This window comes from Podarcis tiliguerta (assembly GCF_965153285.1).
Source record: "Podarcis tiliguerta genome assembly, chromosome: 6".
Classification (NCBI taxonomy): Eukaryota; Metazoa; Chordata; class Lepidosauria; order Squamata; family Lacertidae; genus Podarcis; species Podarcis tiliguerta.
The window spans coordinates 18,323,382-18,340,718 of record NC_139539.1 but is presented as its reverse complement, the minus strand read 5'-3'; the positions used below and the strand labels follow the sequence as shown (position 1 = coordinate 18,340,718).

General features: G+C 42.9%; 2 protein-coding genes across 3 annotated transcripts; one reads left to right on the top strand and one right to left on the bottom strand.

The window, feature by feature from the left end:
* Positions 1-355: 355 nt before the first annotated feature.
* Positions 356-10,994, bottom strand: DPM1 (dolichyl-phosphate mannosyltransferase subunit 1, catalytic). 2 transcript variants are annotated; one of them, XM_083447123.1, is made up of 9 exons: positions 10,869-10,994; positions 8,341-8,440; positions 7,042-7,075; positions 6,447-6,523; positions 6,301-6,326; positions 4,886-4,981; positions 4,363-4,431; positions 4,050-4,164; positions 356-703 (listed from the first exon to the last, which is right to left on the bottom strand). In XM_083447123.1, the coding sequence occupies exons 1-9, from the start codon at positions 10,904-10,906 to the stop codon at positions 599-601; spliced, it is 660 nt and encodes a 219-aa protein (XP_083303249.1). In that variant the 5' UTR covers positions 10,907-10,994; the 3' UTR covers positions 356-598. The 2 variants fall into 2 exon arrangements, with proteins under 2 accessions (XP_083303249.1, XP_083303248.1); XM_083447122.1 differs by having other exon boundaries at positions 10,849-10,971.
* A 63-nt stretch (positions 10,995-11,057) lies between these two features.
* On the top strand, positions 11,058-15,645 carry MOCS3 (molybdenum cofactor synthesis 3). The gene is made up of 2 exons (XM_083447012.1): positions 11,058-14,776; positions 15,107-15,645. Exon 1 carries the CDS (start codon positions 11,151-11,153, stop codon positions 12,444-12,446), a length of 1,296 nt encoding a protein of 431 aa, XP_083303138.1. The 5' UTR covers positions 11,058-11,150; the 3' UTR covers positions 12,447-14,776; positions 15,107-15,645.
* Positions 15,646-17,337: the final 1,692 nt, after the last annotated feature.

The window sequence follows — 17,337 nt, the reverse complement described above, 5'->3', positions numbered from 1 at the left end:
CACTAAATAGGACCTGCCTTCCTCACATCAGCTCATCATCAGGGGTGTGATCCTGCTTGGTCCAAATGCACTTAATTTAAATACATGGAGGGGCAGACTGAATGGTATTTTCTGTTGCTCTGACTTATGCACATGGAGAGGGGCAAATGCACTCGATCCACCTTCAGCTTCCCTGGGATGCAACGTGCAAATGTGGTCTACATGCATAAAATCTAACATGCATAGGCCCATTCCACCCCCCCAGCAGACATGTGAATCTTTAAACAATGAATATCATGTTAAAGAAGGATGCAAATAGCTTACTCCATTCAGAGCAGGTGGTCTCATCCCACACATACCCAAAATTTAAACACAATTTAAATGGAATGGGTTTATTTTTGAATAGTAAACATTACACAGTGATCATTATTCACATTTAATAAATAATGCCACCCGAATTATATGCACTGTATTGTTTTTCTTCAAATCAGAAATTAGCAATGATTTTCTATATATAGCCACAAGAAAACTTAGCAAGATTCCACTATCCCATATAAAAATAATTTCTTCAGTCCAATGCAAAGGTATATGGAATGCTAGGAAGATTCTCTTTAATAAATTATGTAGTTGCAAACAAAGTCAACAGTCCCTTTGCAAAAGAAACTATTTCATTGCCTCCTAGTTTAGATTCGCCATAGACTCTGTCCACAAATGATATAGGTACCTATTAAAAAAACAAAACACAAAATTATTTTAGTTTTAACGTAACAAGTTCAAGAAGTAATAGAAAGAAAAAAAGGGCCACTTCAGCTCCATCTAGCATCATGTCCAGAATAAAATCTGATTTGGTGAGAAGGTATGAAATGATGGCACCTATGTTGTCATAGCCATTTTCACTCTCAAAATTTAGTTCTAATCCAAAGCATCTCAGCTACCATCTCCTGTAAAAGCATGTTCCTAGTGTGCTTGACTGGATCTTGCATGTGGTGGCAGAAGCTCCAATGGCTCAGAAGAATAGTTAAGGCTCTCCTTTCTCTTTGTGGTTAAAATGGTCTTTCAAGCAGTGGCTGGAAACTTTTCTGTTCACTCAGGTTTTTGACAGCATTTTAATCTGACGGTTTTCTGCAGCAAAATGTCCTGCTATGTTATTCTGTCTGTTATGTTGCTTTAATGATTTAAATTGTTTTGTTGTTTGTTTGTTTTTTTAAAGAAACATTTGTGTTGGACCCCAAGATGGAGTACAATAAAACAGCATAAACACTAGATTAGAACAATAACACCAGCAATTACAGGAGACATAAAAAGTAATTACAGCAGGCATAAAAAATTACTTCTCTGGCTTACACTCCACCCACAAACACCTGGTGAAAAGAAGACTTGAGAACAAAAAGACATCAGTGAGGGATACACCCCCAAAGGGAGGGAGTTACACAGATCTGGTGGTACTGCAGAGGGGGTCCTATCTCGCATCACCACCCAATAAGCCGTATTTGCAGATGTCAATGCCTGGATGAGCAGATATAGGGAGAGGCCCTCTTTCAGCTTTGTAAGTTAAAGTCAAGGTCTTGAATTGGGCATGGCTGCAAACAGCCTGGCAAAAATATTATTAAAACTCTTTGTTCAAAAGGCAGGGTATAAATCTTTTAAACAAAGGGGAAAGCAGAGACAAAATCCTGTTTGGCTTTCTTTTCAGCATCCCCATCTATGTGGTGGTGGGTTTTCCATATTGTAGCAGAATTCATCACCATCTCAACAGTAGTTAAAATAGTGTTATACCTGCAATTAGTGTTATACTTCCAAGGGATACATACTTGGGCTACAATCCTACACACACACTAGCCTCAGGCAACAATTGCTCTTGTAGCACCTTAAAAACTAGCACACTTTATTCTAGCATGATGCATGAAGTGTAATTCTCAGTTGCCGGTATATATGGTTGTAAATAGTGGGATAAGGGGGAAACAAAATGCAAAAAGTACAAATACCGGCAATTCAATTGAGAGCTAATATATGCACAATAAGTAGAGTGACCCTTTAGAAAAGCAGTGCCAAGTGTTACCTGGAAGTAACACAGTACTTCCACTGAATGCAGGAAACATTCAATGATAAACGTGCATAGGATCGCACTGTTAGGGGAATTAGCACAGTCCTATGAACAGAATACTAGACTTGATCTGGAGAAGCATGTGAATTCATATGGCCCTGTGAAAGTTACTACCTCTCATCCTGAGCACCTTATCTGTAATTTGGGAACAATACTAACCTACTTCACAGGGTTGCTGTGAGAAGAAGAGAGGCAAATGGTTACTGTATATACCTTCTAAGTGTTAAATAAGATTACCAGTGAGCCTAACATGCATTTTATTTTTGTAGCAAACATATTGAAGTGCTGCTCCTTTAATAACTATTGCACATGGTTCTAATTCAGTAGCTATTCATTTAAATATAGTAAACACTGATTTGCAGTGCTTTAGAATGCCAGCTATTTTCACTATACTGAAGCAGGAACTTTAACATTCCAGCGTGTAAGACTATATGTTAAATAATACCCAAGGGCCCAAAGTCAGACGGTGGAATCCACAGAAAGTCTGGCTGGGTACTCTCAGTTGGCATACTGAACCAGAAATCAGCTGGCAGGCAGAAATGGAAAAAACCACGCTTCCCACACACATGCCGCTCTGCCAAACATGAGTTGTTGCATCTCTAGGCAATAGTTTCTTCTGCCAATGGAGAGCCAAAGGCAGAGGCTTGTCTAGTACATTTTCAGTTGCTTCACCGACAACAAGGGCACAGTCTTGAGACAGAATTGCTAAAGAATCTGGGACTCCTACTGGAGGCTCTTGCCAGTGCAGGAAAAAGCAGCTTGGAATGTAGTGGAACGAGACAGTCTAGAACGCTTATGCTAAAAAATAATCTCATAAAACATGTTTATTTTCTTAGCAGTTTTGTACCTGTTTGGGAATCCTAAGAAACCAAAAAAGAAGTACAATTTTGAAATCAGTGATTAAAATCAGTGCAGTTCTGAAAGGTTCAGTCCACTATCTTGATTCAAAATGGTATCTAAGCATAGATAAAAACCTGCTCCTTGATGTCAGGAACCATCATGCAAAATTTGGTTACGTAGGATGAGATTCAACTGCCCTGTTCTGCTCCTGGAAACCAGTGCAAGGACTCACATTAGCGCAATGGGGTTCCCCTGTTCCCTCTCATACCCGCCTCCCCCAAATCCACTCTGGAGGATTGGGAGAATGTCCAGAACAACACACTGGGGGAGCCAAGGGGAGACCATTCCATAGGGCAAAGCAGAAATGGAAGGAATGATTTCCTTAGCACTACAACTGAATTTCGCCCAGTATCTTAAGAGATGTCCAAATGCATAGTGAACAAACAACTTTCCAAAATACAGAGCAGAATCCACAACAAAGGCAGGCCACCATGTTTGTGCGAGGGTGCCAAGAAGAGATTTTCATCCGCAAAAGAAGCACCCACACCTGCTGTTGTTTAAAGCTTGTTAAAATAAGGAATGACGGTTGAAGTTAGGTACATATTAGGTAGACATTTGTTAATTAGGGCTTTCCAGTGTACTATGGCATAGATAGGGATTAACTTTTATCCCTAATTCATTAATAGTAATTAAGTTGACAGTCCAAGTCTAAATAGTTGCTGGAAGGTTGGAGAGAACTAACTCGTAGTTGCACAGTGTCTGTATAACTGATCTGAATTAGGAGCTATGACTGGAGATCATTGGATTATTGGCTCAATTCAATACATTTTTGTGAACACATGGAACTCAAGCGGGTACCTGTCTCAGTACAGGATGTTAAACAAATTAAATATTCATATTTTTAACAGCAATTACCACAAGCCTCCTTTTTTACGTTGCTGACTGCCAAGCTCCTCACAACATTACATAATTTGTGTAATTTCTGTCACAATATTAGATTTAGTAGTTCTCAGGCTTATTACGCCTCCTGGGCCATTTTGCAGCTGTTAGCCAATTATTATTCTATTATCCGTCAGGTAAATTTATAATATTTAAAATGTAGTGTTTGTGATTTAACATTCTTTACCTCTCCAACAGAGAAACCCAGTTGTCTGGCCCGCACAATCATTTCCATCTGAAAAACATATCCTTTTGAGACGCATTTCTCCATCAGTTTTTGTAAAACATCTTTTCTATATAACCTACAGAGAAAGTACATAAAATCAAAACCTCTTGAAATATTTCCGTTATACAAACACTCCACAATTGCAGTCTTTACTCCCAAAATTAAACAAGCTTTACAATTTCAATCCACGTCTGACATTATTATCCATTTCAAATTGACCATTAATTTTATTGCTCATCTTTGAAAGCTGAATGCAACGTTAGAAGCAACACACCTGAAGCTGCCTGTTAAGTCGGATGCACCTGGCCGCAGTAGAACTTGAGTTAGGAAGTTGGCGCCACGGCTGCCAAGAAAGATAAGGAGTTTTGGTAAACATTTAGAATCCGATGTTGAAAAATCACAAATTGTTCTATAGATGGGATTTCACTATAACAACATTGGCCTGCGTCAATACAAATGCATAATTTGGAAGAGTTTGCTAATTCACATCAAGCCAAGAGAAGAAGCATGTAGAACAAAAAAGATTTATCTATCCCAGTTTGTAAATTGTTTATATATTGCCAAACACAACCAGGAGAATTACAAGAATAAAAGATAATCAAATCTCTGCCCACAGGTTTACTATCTATGAAGTAGGACAGGGGGGAAAATGCAAGAATTAAAAAAAAAGCAAGAATAAAAGACTAATCTGGAACAGTACAAAAGGAGGAGGAGGAGAGTTAATAACAGAACTCAGAATCCTCCTGTGTGGCTTTTTCTATCACAGACCTTGAATGATGGAAGAAGTAGCTACCAACCTGATCAATTTTCGTTTCAAATCCCACCCATGCACACCTCCATTTCCTTTATATCGCGTTCCAGACACAATGTCAAAGTTACCTTCTTTCTGTGTTCTATGTAAACATTTGAGAGGAAGAGGGAAACACAATTACATTAACAAAAATCTATTAACTTCCAGTAATCTAGGTCCGATTTAATACAATAAATTCAGCTTAAGGAAGGCACCAAGTTGAGAAGGGGAGAAAAAGGGTCCATTTGTGACTGGCAGGTCTAGGCTGTAGTAAAAGGGAGTAATTTCAACTGGCAAACTAATCCCTTTTAATTCTCCCCATCTTAGTTTTGCCAGTTTGAGGACCAGGCAAAAAGCAATAATAACAGAAGAAACAATCAACAGTATAATAATTTTCTTTGTTTTACTATGCCTCCTCCAGTGCCTCACTGTTTCAAGCACACAAAACACTCGTTTCCATAAAAATAGCAGAGAAAAAGGGGTGGGGAGCAAGACTCAATAAATACTACATGAATGCAATCACTTTCATTTTCTAAGCTATCACTATCAGTTTCTGCTTCTTCATATGTATCAAACGATGACAAGTTTGAGGTCAAGTCAAGAGGACAGAAAAGACAGAAACAGATCCGCCAACTACATCAACAAAAGGAAGCCCGTAAGCAAAGAAAACCTGAATTCTCCCTTCTCTTGTGACAACGGCAGTGCCCCCTAGAGGCAAAAACGATTCTTGCTCTTGCATTTGAGAGTTGTACCCTAGGTGTACAGGAATCAGATACTCTTCATAGTTTTACATAAAAGTTTACCTGTTGCATAGTTTTTAGAAATCATTCTGGGGGAGTATGCTTATGAAAACTTAGTCTTAAAAACTTTATTCACTGTTTTGGAGGAAAATATTTCATAACTCATTATTTTTCAGAAAAACTCAAAAGCATAGGCAGAATATGTTCCCCCATGCCACCACAATTTTAAGAGGTTTTTTTTTTGTGAGCTTTCACATCTCTGTGCTGCTATCCTTGTGAAGTTTGGCAGGATTCTGACCTTGCTGCAAACTTTATCCAATTCAAAATTATCCAATTCTTTATACAATTCAAAATTAAAGTTTAGACTCTTCTTTTCTGATTTCTTTCATTGTTCAACCTATTGCCCATTGCTAATGTACCAAATGTAAATGCAGACAGGACAAAGCATCTGCTTCACACGAAGAAGGTTGCAGGTTCATCCCCCAATATCTCCAGGTAAGACTGGAAGGGATTTCTGCCTGAAACCCTAGAGAACTGCTGCCAGTCAGTGTAGATTATACTGAACTAGTTGGAGAAATAGTTTGACTTGGTATAAGACAGCTTCATATGCACTTGGGCAATATGTGTCAAGGTCTGACTGAAATATTTAAAAAATACTAAAAATATCAAAAATACTACCCACCTGATGAACTCTGGAATGAATTTTGGCTGAAACACAAAAGAGAGATGTGGGAAAATGAAAATATACTCCAGCTCAATGCAAGCTAAATAAAGAAAACTTTATAAAGGCTAAAGAAATGTATGCACAGATACAACGGAAACACTTACATGGTGTGAGAGGTCAGCATCCATAATAATAATGAAGTTGCCTGTGGCATGCTTCATTCCATGAATGTAAGCAGTCCCTGGTGTAAATGATACAAAGGCAAGATCTGTCACCCACATTCAGAATCATGTATGTGAGCTGTCAGCTACAAGGCTGATTCAGTTTCTCTTTAAAGTCAACATATGCTCTACATTTTTATTGAATGGCTGCTTGATCAATCTGCTATCCCACTCCATCCTGTCCCGGGCAACAGTTAGTCACACATGCATGAATTTCAAGCGGCTACTACAACCCCAAAATGTAGTGTATAAATGTGGATAAACAGTGTAATTTCATGGTTAGAGAAAATTGTGTAGGTTCGGCTTATTATTTAACTGGAGTTGTGGTATGTTGGACGCTGTTGAAAACCAACAAATATGCCTTCCTACCCCCAGAAAGGTATATATACATATGTAAGTTTTTTCCAAGTTTTCAACACACATGCTAACCAACAGTTAAAGGTATGATTAAACTTATGCTTTTTAAAATGGTAAACTGCCCTGGGAGTTCAAGGTCAGGATATAAAACTTGTAAATCCTCAAATTAATGAATACTTACCCAATCCAAGTTTCTTTGCTCTGGGTCTTAAAAGCTGTAAAATATCAGTGGAAGAAATGAGCAACCGATTAATTGCATTAAATGATCCATGATTGTAGGTTTTTTTTTTATTATTTCAGCTAAATAGTAACACTACTACAATTGCTCTTCTCTCAAATAGGGCTGCTACACTTCCATATTTACAGAGCAACCTGCCTTTAACATTTGGATTACACAGACATTAATTCAGATCAAAACAGTTACAGAATATAGAGCTGTAGACCAAGTTTAGAATGGTCTGCTGAATATGGGAAATAGAGCCAAAGCTGGCTGAATCAGCTATGCATGGTGCTTTGTAGTCCTGACTTTGGGTCTTTGAAGTCATTGCTATGTCAGGTGATTGACAGATGGTCAGCCCACCCACTTGTTGATTTCAGCCCAAAGAGCCAAAAAAGTCCCCCTCCCTTAGTGTAAAGTATGGATCACCACCAAGCACTTCAAAATAAGGGAGGCTTGACTAGCAGGGTTAGAGCATACACCTGCCATACATCTATGCTCTCTTAGACGCTCACATAAAAACTGCAGGGGCTTAGTGCAAGTAAGTTTGTTCATTATCAGAAATATGTATTGCATTTTTTAAAAATAATGCATTTCCAATTTTTCTTAGCAATGCTTCATCAAGAGGTATTCAGCAGCATATATACCTTTAAGGACTTAATTCTGCAAATATGAGTGGGCACAGTATCAAATGGATGAAAATGTATTGGATAATATCCAACTGAGTCACAATCAGAGTAGAACCCATTGCAATTAATGGACAAGTAGAGTCCACTGATTTCAGTGGATCTACTCAGACTACAACCAACATTGAATATTACCCACTGTATATTCAGCTGAAGAAGCATTGCTAACACTGCACCTGGATCCCCTGTTGCAGTGCTGAACATGACAAACTCTTCTGTGTGTGTCACAATGCAAAAATTATGGGGAAAGTGGTATCTGGTAGATTTATCGCAGACAGCTATTAGAGCATCCTATGAGGTCAAGTGATGACAACTCTAAGAATTAGCACAACTTTATAAAGTGAAAATTAAAACTGCATCCAAATATGCTAATATCCAAATATGCTAATTCAGGATAATTCAAATTACTCCCAATGTTGCTACCCATGTTATCAGCCTGAATAAACTGGTAAACAATTCAGTGCTAAGAAAACGAACAACCCATGCATTCAAATTTCATCCCTTAATGCTAATATTATTAAGCATCTTGTGTTGTAACAGCAAACAAGTCACGGCAAAAAATAAACATATGACTCACAATCTTATCAGATCCATAAATCTTTATCAACTGTTCGGCAACTTCCTGGGTCCCATCAGGACTTCCATCATCTATTACTATAATTTCGAAATCGTTTCCACTGAAAAAATAGAGAATTACATTTTAAAGCCAGGTTCAAAAGTTAAAGTATATAAAGTATTATAAAATGGGGTAGGGGAAGAGAGAGAAACAGCCAATGGTTCCTCATCAAAGGTAAATGGTGTTATTAATTCTATTACAATGCACTCTCCTCTCAAAATGGAACTGAAATGCTTCATAGTGCCCTTGCTCCAAGTAAATACCGCAGAGTAACGGCAGGGTTTGCACTGTTGGCCAATGCTGGTTATTCGTTTCATGGGTCACAGTTGCCTCAGGCATTTGCCTGATTCCGAAACTGAAGGATTAGAATCCTAGAAGTGGAAGGGACCCCAAGGGTCATCTAGTTCAACCCCTGCAATGCAGAATCTCAACTAAAGCATTTATGACAGATGGCCATCCATCATCTGCTTAAAAACCTCCAAAGGAGGAGAGTCCATCACCTCCTAAGGGAGGCAGTTCTTAATGTCAAAACGTTCTTCCTGACGTTTAAATGGAATCTCATTTATTGTAACTTGAATCCATTGGTTCAAGTTCTAGCCCCCAGAGCAGGAGAAAACAAGCTTGCTCCATCTTCCATGGGACAGCCCTTTAGATATTTCAAGATGGCTATTGTATCTCCTCTCAGCCTGTTCTTTGGGCTAAACATCCCCAGTTCCTTCAACTGTTCCTCAGTAAGGCTTGGTTTCCAGGTCCCTGATCATTTTGGTCACCCTCCTCTGCACGTGTTTCAGCTTGTCAATAGCCTTCTTAAACCATGGTGACCAGAACTGGACACAGTACTGGCCTGACCAAGGCAGAATAGAGTGATATTATTACTTTCCTTGACCTGGATGCTATACTTCTGTTGATGCAGCCTAGCACAGCATTAGCTTTTTGTGTGTGTTGCTGCATCACACTGTTGACTCATGCTAAGCCTGTGGTCTACCAAGACCCCTAGATCCTTTTCACAAATACTACTGGCAAAGAGTAGTATTTCACAAATACTACTCCAGATGTCCCATTCAAGAGATCTGGCCCTTAAAGCCAGCATTCCAAATAAGTAAGTTAAAGGTAAAGGGACCCCTGACCATTAGGTCCAGTCATGACCGACTCTGGGGTTGCGGCGCTCATCTCGCTTTATTGGCCGAGGGAGCCGGCGTACAGCTTCCGGGTCATGTGGCCAGCATGACTAAGCCGCTTCTGGTGAACCAGAGCAGCGCACGGAAAGGCCGTTTACCTTCCCGCCAGAGTGGTACCTATTTGTCTACTTGAACTTTGACGTGCTTTCGAACTGCTAGGTTGGCAGGAGCAGGGACCGAGCAACGGGAGCTCACCCCGTCGCGGGGATTCGAACCACCGACCTTCAGATCAGCAAGTCCTAGGCTCTGTGGACGCGCCACCCGCGTCCCTAATAATTAAGTTACTACTCCATAAAGCTATCAGATTGGATTTTGGCTCTTGATCAACACGCAATCATGTGCTTACAGCTGGTGAAAAATCATGTTTCAGGAGAAGTTGCTGGCAATCTACACATCACTTGCTCCATCTGTGAAAACAGGCTGAAAATTTTTACCATAGGCAAAAATCCAAAGACTGCTTAATGAAAACCTACAAAATCTACACTCTGACACTTACTCACTTACAGGTACACATAAACCGGTCTATAGATTGCCTTGAGACAGTGGTTTAGAAGATGATTAATAAATTGATTTTCATAATAATATAGGAATGTCCCTGGAAAATCACCATCCAGTTTACATGCAGATAGGGGGAAATAATGTTTAGGTTTTACTCCTATCCTAAGACACACTTGCTTGAAAGGAAATCTCACTTGGGCACAAATGAAAGTTTACTTCCAAGTAGACACGCATAGGCTTGTGCTGCCAGGTTTTAATCCTATGCACAAACTCCCCTAAGTCAAAAAACCCCATTAGACACAGTGAGATTTATACGTACAGGGCTTCCCTGCGAAGTCCTAGCTTTTCTAAAACAACAAACAGACAAAAGTCATGTCTAAACATATTCTATGGGGGCGTAATGGGTCTGACGCATCCTTAAAACCTAGTTATAGGGTGATGCCTGAAACAAACGAAGCAGATACAGTACATCTTTTACCCCTGGAAGCTAAGCAGACCCAACACCATCATGCTCTTACTTCGGGATACATATACCACGGATTCACAACCCCCAAGACCTTTAAAACGGGCTCGGGAGAAAAGCTTCTCCCCACGATAGGGAGGATTCTAATTCGCAACGGCGACGATGGGAAACGGAACGGGGGTCCGGGAGATGGGGCTAGTTATTCCAGATTAACTAACGCGGAGTACAGGAACGGGGTGGATTTTCCCGGGGGGAGCTCGTTAGCGCTAGGGGCTTTTTTTGTATATAGTTAAGTCGCTGAAACGAAACAAGTCCCCTCCCCTCAGTCACCTCTGCTCGAAACTCCTCACCAGCAGCCACACAATGAGCGGCAGGTTCTCGCGCTCATTGTAGGTGGGCAGCAGCACCGAGTACTTGTCCCGGGAGGCGGCCATGATGGTGGCGGCGGCGGCGGAGGAGGAGGCGGAGGCCTGGCAAGGGCCGAGCCGACGTCGCCTGCGTGCCAACCGGCCTCCTCAGCACCGAAGAGCCGCGGAAGCGGAAGAGGCGAGGCCTCCGCTCCCTCCCTCACAAACACCCGCGGCTCGCCGCTGAGGCGTTTCTACCCTCTCCGTGAGGCGCTGAGGTAAATCATGGCGGCGGGAAAGCGCGCTGAGGGGAGCGTGTTGGGAGGCGGCAGCGGCGGCGAGTCCCAGGAGGCGCCAGGCCCGCTGAGCCGGCTGGACATCCGGCGCTACTCCCGGCAGCTGGTTCTCCCGGAGCTGGGCGTGAGCGGCCAGCTGCGGCTGTCGGGCTCCTCGGTGCTGGTGGTGGGCTGCGGAGGGCTGGGCTGCCCGGTGGCTCAGTACCTGGCGGCGGCGGGCGTGGGGCGCTTGGGCCTGGTGGACCCGGACGTGGTGGAGCTGGACAACCTCCACAGGCAGGTGCTGCACCGGGAGAGCCGCCTGGGCACCCCGAAAGCGCGCTCGGCGGCCTCGGCGCTGGGGGAGCTCAATTCCCGGGTGCGCTGCGTGCCTTACGAGCTGGCCCTGTCGCCCAGCAACGCCCTGCAGCTGGTCCGAGACCACGACGTGGTGGCCGACTGCTCGGACAACGTGCCCACCCGATACCTGGTCAACGATGCCTGCGTCCTGGCCGGGAAGCCCCTGGTCTCCGCCAGCGCCCTCAGGCTCGAAGGGCAGCTGGTGGTGTACAACCACCGAGGGGGGCCCTGCTACCGCTGCCTCTTCCCCAAGCCGCCCCCTCCGGAGACGGTCACCAACTGCGCCGACGGAGGGGTCCTGGGGGTCGTGCCTGGCATCCTCGGTACCCTCCAGGCCTTGGAAGTGATCAAGATCGCCTCTGGCATGGGTACCACGTGCCACGGGTCCATGCTGCTCTTTGACGCCCTGGAAGGCAGGTTCCGCCACATCAAGCTGAGGCCCAGGGACCCCAGGTGCGCCGTGTGCGGGGACCACCCCACGGTGACCGCCCTCCAGGACTACGAGGAGTTCTGCGGGTCGTCGGCAACGGACAAGTGCCGGGCGCTGCACCTGTTGAGCGGCGAGGAGAGGGTGTCCGTGGAAGAGTACAAAAGGGTCTTGGACAGCCGGGCTCCTCACGTGCTGGTGGACGTGCGCCCGCCGGTGGAAGTGGACATCTGCCGCCTGCCGCATTCCCTCCACGTGCCCTTAAGTAAGCTGGAAGGAGGAGACGAAGGATCCTTGAAGTCCCTGCGGCAGAGGATACACGAAGCGAGGCAAGGGGCGGGTGACAGCGCGGTTCTCCCCCTTTACGTGGTCTGCAAATTGGGAAATGACTCTCAGAAGGCTGTGCGAATATTGCAGGGGTTGTCTCAGAATGGACTTGGTCCCATTTCTGTCAAGGATATCAGGGGGGGCCTGATGGCGTGGGCTAGCAAAATCGACGAAGAGTTCCCCCAGTATTGATGTTTTCTAAGAGCAATAGCGGTCTGTTTTTATTCAAGTGTTTCATTGATCACTGTGGTGGCTGAAAATATTTGTAATAATCCTGCAGAAGCCTTTTTGGAATATGTGAAATTTCTTTTTTAGGAAAAAAAGTTGTTATTATTATTATCATTATTATAAAAGACAAATGTGTGTGTGTGTTGATTTGTTAATAAGTCGTATGGGGTTGTAGCCGATGCTAGTCATGGTCAGAGTAGACCCAATGAAATTAATGGACATCACTAACTTAGGCCTTTTACTTTTAATGGATCTACAGATCAGAAAATCTTAGATGCAACTCACATTGTGTCAGAAGAATTGCTTCCATAATAAGCTGGTTTATTTACATCTTTACTTTTGAATCCCTAGTACTTTTCCTTTTACTAGTATTGATGCTTGTCATAAGCTGCGACAAAAGCCACATCAAGGCATATATCAGGTTTCATTTATGTATCGTCTAATACTCTTGAGAGCATTGAACATCACTGATCCAGTGAACTTTGAAAATGGCAGTCTCCCCTTCACTTTTCTTTATCATCTCCCTTGTGTGTCTTTAGTAATTATTTTGCTTAACAAAGCTGAGAGAGAGCACTGTTCAACTTTCTCATGTGTTCCTTCTTCCCCTCTTTGCTGCACCCCACTATATCAGTTTGGATGCCATTTGCTGCCTCTACATCTTGGAGAATATTTGCTCCTGAGCCCTATTGGGTGTATGGGGTTTACATTTTGCACACATACTTTGCTTTCTCCCACACGCTATTGCTAGGAACTTTTGTTATCTAGCACTTCATCTCTTCCTTTAGCTCCAGACTCTCCATCTTTTCTTTATGACCTACTTGGTTGTGAGCTATAAAATCATGTGAGAGAGGCATTCTTAAATAACTTAGAGGAAGACATTTATATAGCCAATAACTTGAGGTTTCCCCCCTCATATCTGTTTGAACCTGACTAGTAGTGGATTTCGGAAAGAGTCATTTTCTGTACAAGAAGAAGATGGTGTCTGTTGTGTGCTATAGTATTAATCTCTATGCCTGTACTTCTGTACCGGTGTACAAATTTCCTCTGGCATGAAGTTCAAAGCTCATATGTTTACTCAACTAACAGATCTTGGGAGAATACTAACAGAACATTTGCAGAAAATAAATACATAAATCAAAAATAATTTGGCACACTGAACATATAAATGTATTCACAAGCATTTGCGTTGCTTTTTTCTGTGTTCAGAATTCATGATGTCAAACAGATCTTGGAGATTTGGGACAGAAAATAGGGTGAAACAGCTGCGCAATAAAGGTCACAATAGGAGGGAGAATGAGAGCCATGTGATTATTGATAGTTGAACAGATACTGTCCACACTCCCCCCACCCCAAATATTTCTTTGCAGACACAGGCATTAGATATATGAAGATGAAAGGTGGAGTTTGGGGAGTCCCTCTCACTTCAGTTGTTGCTTGCTATAAAATTTATTATTCCTAAATAATCTTTTTTTAAGTATCTGATTATGAGTTTAAATAGTGAACTTTTACACAGAGAGAACTTTAAAACATTCATATCCCACCTCGGTCATAGTAATTTTTGAGGCAGCTGACAATATGAAAGCATGCCATAATCAATAGAATACTACAATAAAATTTAAACAGAAAAACATATCTAGTCTTTTAGATTGAAGTCCTGAGCACCATGACTGCTAATGGCACTGTGTCTCCTGTTATACAGTATTCCTATACTGTTCTTGTCCCCTTTTCATACGTTTACTAGCTATGACTGTGATCCTGTTTCTTTCCAAATGAAATGAAATAGGGCTACTTTTTGCAGGGTGGAGTGCATGTTTACTAGAAATTCAATCAAATCTTTTCTGGACACTTTAGAGCAGGGGTTTTCAACCCTTTTGAGTTCACAGCTCCCTTGAGCTCCCTTATTTCTGTGGCACCCCTGTGGGGCTCAGGAGCTGGCAGCCCCTCACCCTTTTTCAAACAACCTCCCTTGTGGCGTGTTCCCTCCGCCTCAATCTCCTCTCTCCTTGGGAGTCCTCCAGGCAACTGCCACAGCCACCCATGGTCTCTGAACCGCCTCAGCTCCTGGAAACCCAGCCCCAAAGGCACCATTTGCCTGGGGAGCTTGTAGCCAGGGCTGCTGCAACAAACAGCTGTTCAAGTCTTTGAAAGGCAGGGATGGGAGAGGGCATCAGAGGAGGGAGGGAAGGAAAGAGCAACAGAGGCCAGTGTTGCCTACAGCACCCCTGACCATTCAAGGCAGCCCAGGGTGCCACGGCATACTGGTTGAAAACCACTGCTTTAGAGAACATGATACAGTGGTGCCTCGCAAGACAAAAAGAATCCGTTCCGCGAGTCTCTTCATCTAGCGGTTTTTTCGTCTTGCGAAGCAACCCTATTAGCAGATTAGCGCTATTAGCGGTTTAAGGGATTAGCGGATTAGCTGCTAAAAGGCTAGTAGCAGCTTAGCGCCTTAGAAAAAGGGGGTGGGGAGCGAAAAACCCCTCAAGAATCGCAAGACATTTTCGTCTTGCGAAGCAAGCCCATAGAGAAATTCGTCCTGCGAAGCACCTCTGAAAACGGAAAACCCTTTCGTCTAGCGGGTTTTCCGTCTTGCGAGGCATTCGTCTTGCGGGGCACCACTGTAGTGGTATTTAGCCAAGCTATGGGAGATTAGGGGAAAATACAAAGTGATAAGGATGGTACCTGACTAAATCTTGGAGCAGATCATTATGATCAGTGGACAAGTTAATTATGATTAACTGAATCCCATTGATTTCAGTGTTTCCACTTGGGCTCTGACTTGGATACCACTCTATATGGCTTAACTGTAAAATGGGTAATATTTCTAACAGCTTTAATAGGCTGTGATATTACATTCATTCTTTCTTCCTCTTAGTTCCCTTATCCAGCATGCTAGAGACTTTTGACATGGGATGCAATTTTACAGTTGAAGCTGAACATACCTTACACACCCACACCTCCCCGTTATCTGTCTGCATGACTTTAGATGAATGCTAGGATATATGTTTAATAAATATAATCTCAACAGTCCAATCAGTTGATCTTGCTAATTTAGACATTTGTGTAATTAAATGTCTAGGTTCAAGAAACATGGCCTAGCTAGGCTGCAACTCAGAATCATGTTGCAATCTTAGATTTATATCACTACAATTACATTCCTGAGGTTGATTTGAATGTGTGTTTTCATGTTTGCTATTGACATTCGTGCTTTCCATATTACATTTTGTACTTGTAGATCTACACTGGCGGTTTCTACAGACTTTTGTTATAATGTGGCTAATACCACCCATTGTGCACATCTTGTAGCAAGCCTGTACCTCTGCAGTAAATTCCTTGGTAATGACTGGCAGACCAACTCTGCGTTGCAAAGATATCTGCAATCATGCCATGAAGGTTGGGAACACCAACCCCACCATGCGGGAATTCCCTGCAGACGACCGCAGTGGCTGGAGACAGACAGTCAGGTTGTGCATCCATAGTGACCAGAGAACGAATGACTGCAGCAAGGAGCGCAGAGAAAATAAACATCATGGTGCATCTGCAGCAGCACAACCAGATGCCTTCCTCTGTGACAGCTGCAACAAAACATGTGCCTCCTGTGTCAGCCTCTACAGCCACAGCAGGAACTGTACCCTTCCAACTGTTTGACTTCACCCCAAAAGGCGCATTCCTCCATTATCTTCCGAGACAGACGGATGGCAGCAGCAATGACTGGCAGTAACCTGGACACTTCTTAGTGTGATTCAGCCCACACATGAGCTGGCTCTATGGCTGTTGTGGAAAACCCTCACATACATACTAACAGCAGATTTACATCATGGGAATAGTTGTTGTTGTTGTTTAGTCGTGTCCAACTCTTCGTGACCCCATGGACCAGAGCACGCCAGGCCCTCCTGTCTTCCACTGCCTCCCGCAGTTTGGTCCAACTCATGCTGGTAGCTTCAAGAACACCATCCAACCATCTCATCCTCTGTCATCCCCTTCTCCTTGTGCCCTCCATCTTTCCCAACATCAGGGTCTTTTCCAGGGAGTCTTCTCTTCTCATGAGGTGGCCAAAGTATTGGAGTCTGAGCTTCAGGATCTGTCCTTCCAGTGAGCACTCAGGGCTGATTTCATGGGAATAGTACAGCATGTACATCTGCCTGCAGTGAAATCTAGTGCAAAATTGCATTTTAAAGTTTGCACAGTTAAATAAACGTGTGCTAGGTGGTGCTGCAGGGTAATACATGATTAACTTTCATGGCTGGAATCTCAATATACTGGATGAGAATGAGCCACTTTGTTTGGGAGGACTGGAATTTTGTGCAAATCATATAAAATCGACAGCAGCAATTTGGTACGTATAATTTAGCAGTTCAAAAGCAGCACATAATGACAGGCTGCAGACAGTTAAAAAGAGAGAAAAAAGAATGAATCAAAAAGTTTCTGTGTTGCCTGCATTCATTTCAAGTGCGATGCTGCAGGTGGCCATGCAGATTTCATTAAAATGAATGGACAGTGCTAAGTAGCACAGGCACGATAAGATCACAAACATGCTGGTTAATTTTCAGGCCTTTGGATATTCAGAATGCTTCTCCAGTTCATGTCTCATTAGGGGAATAATTATCCTACCTAAAATTACCCAGTACTTAAAGCATTTTAGTTTTTAACTTTCAAAGAAAATTGGGGAGGTTTCTTAAAGAATCAGATTGTTTCCTGTATGGATAACCTTCACCACAAAATGTAAAGAATCAGATTTTCATGTTGTGCCCCCTCCCTTAAAGCATCAGGATTATCAGTCCTGATTAAAGTACTTTTCTACCAATCCAGGGGGGAAATGCGAATTGAGCTTTCAGAGGTTGCCCCTCCCCCCCCC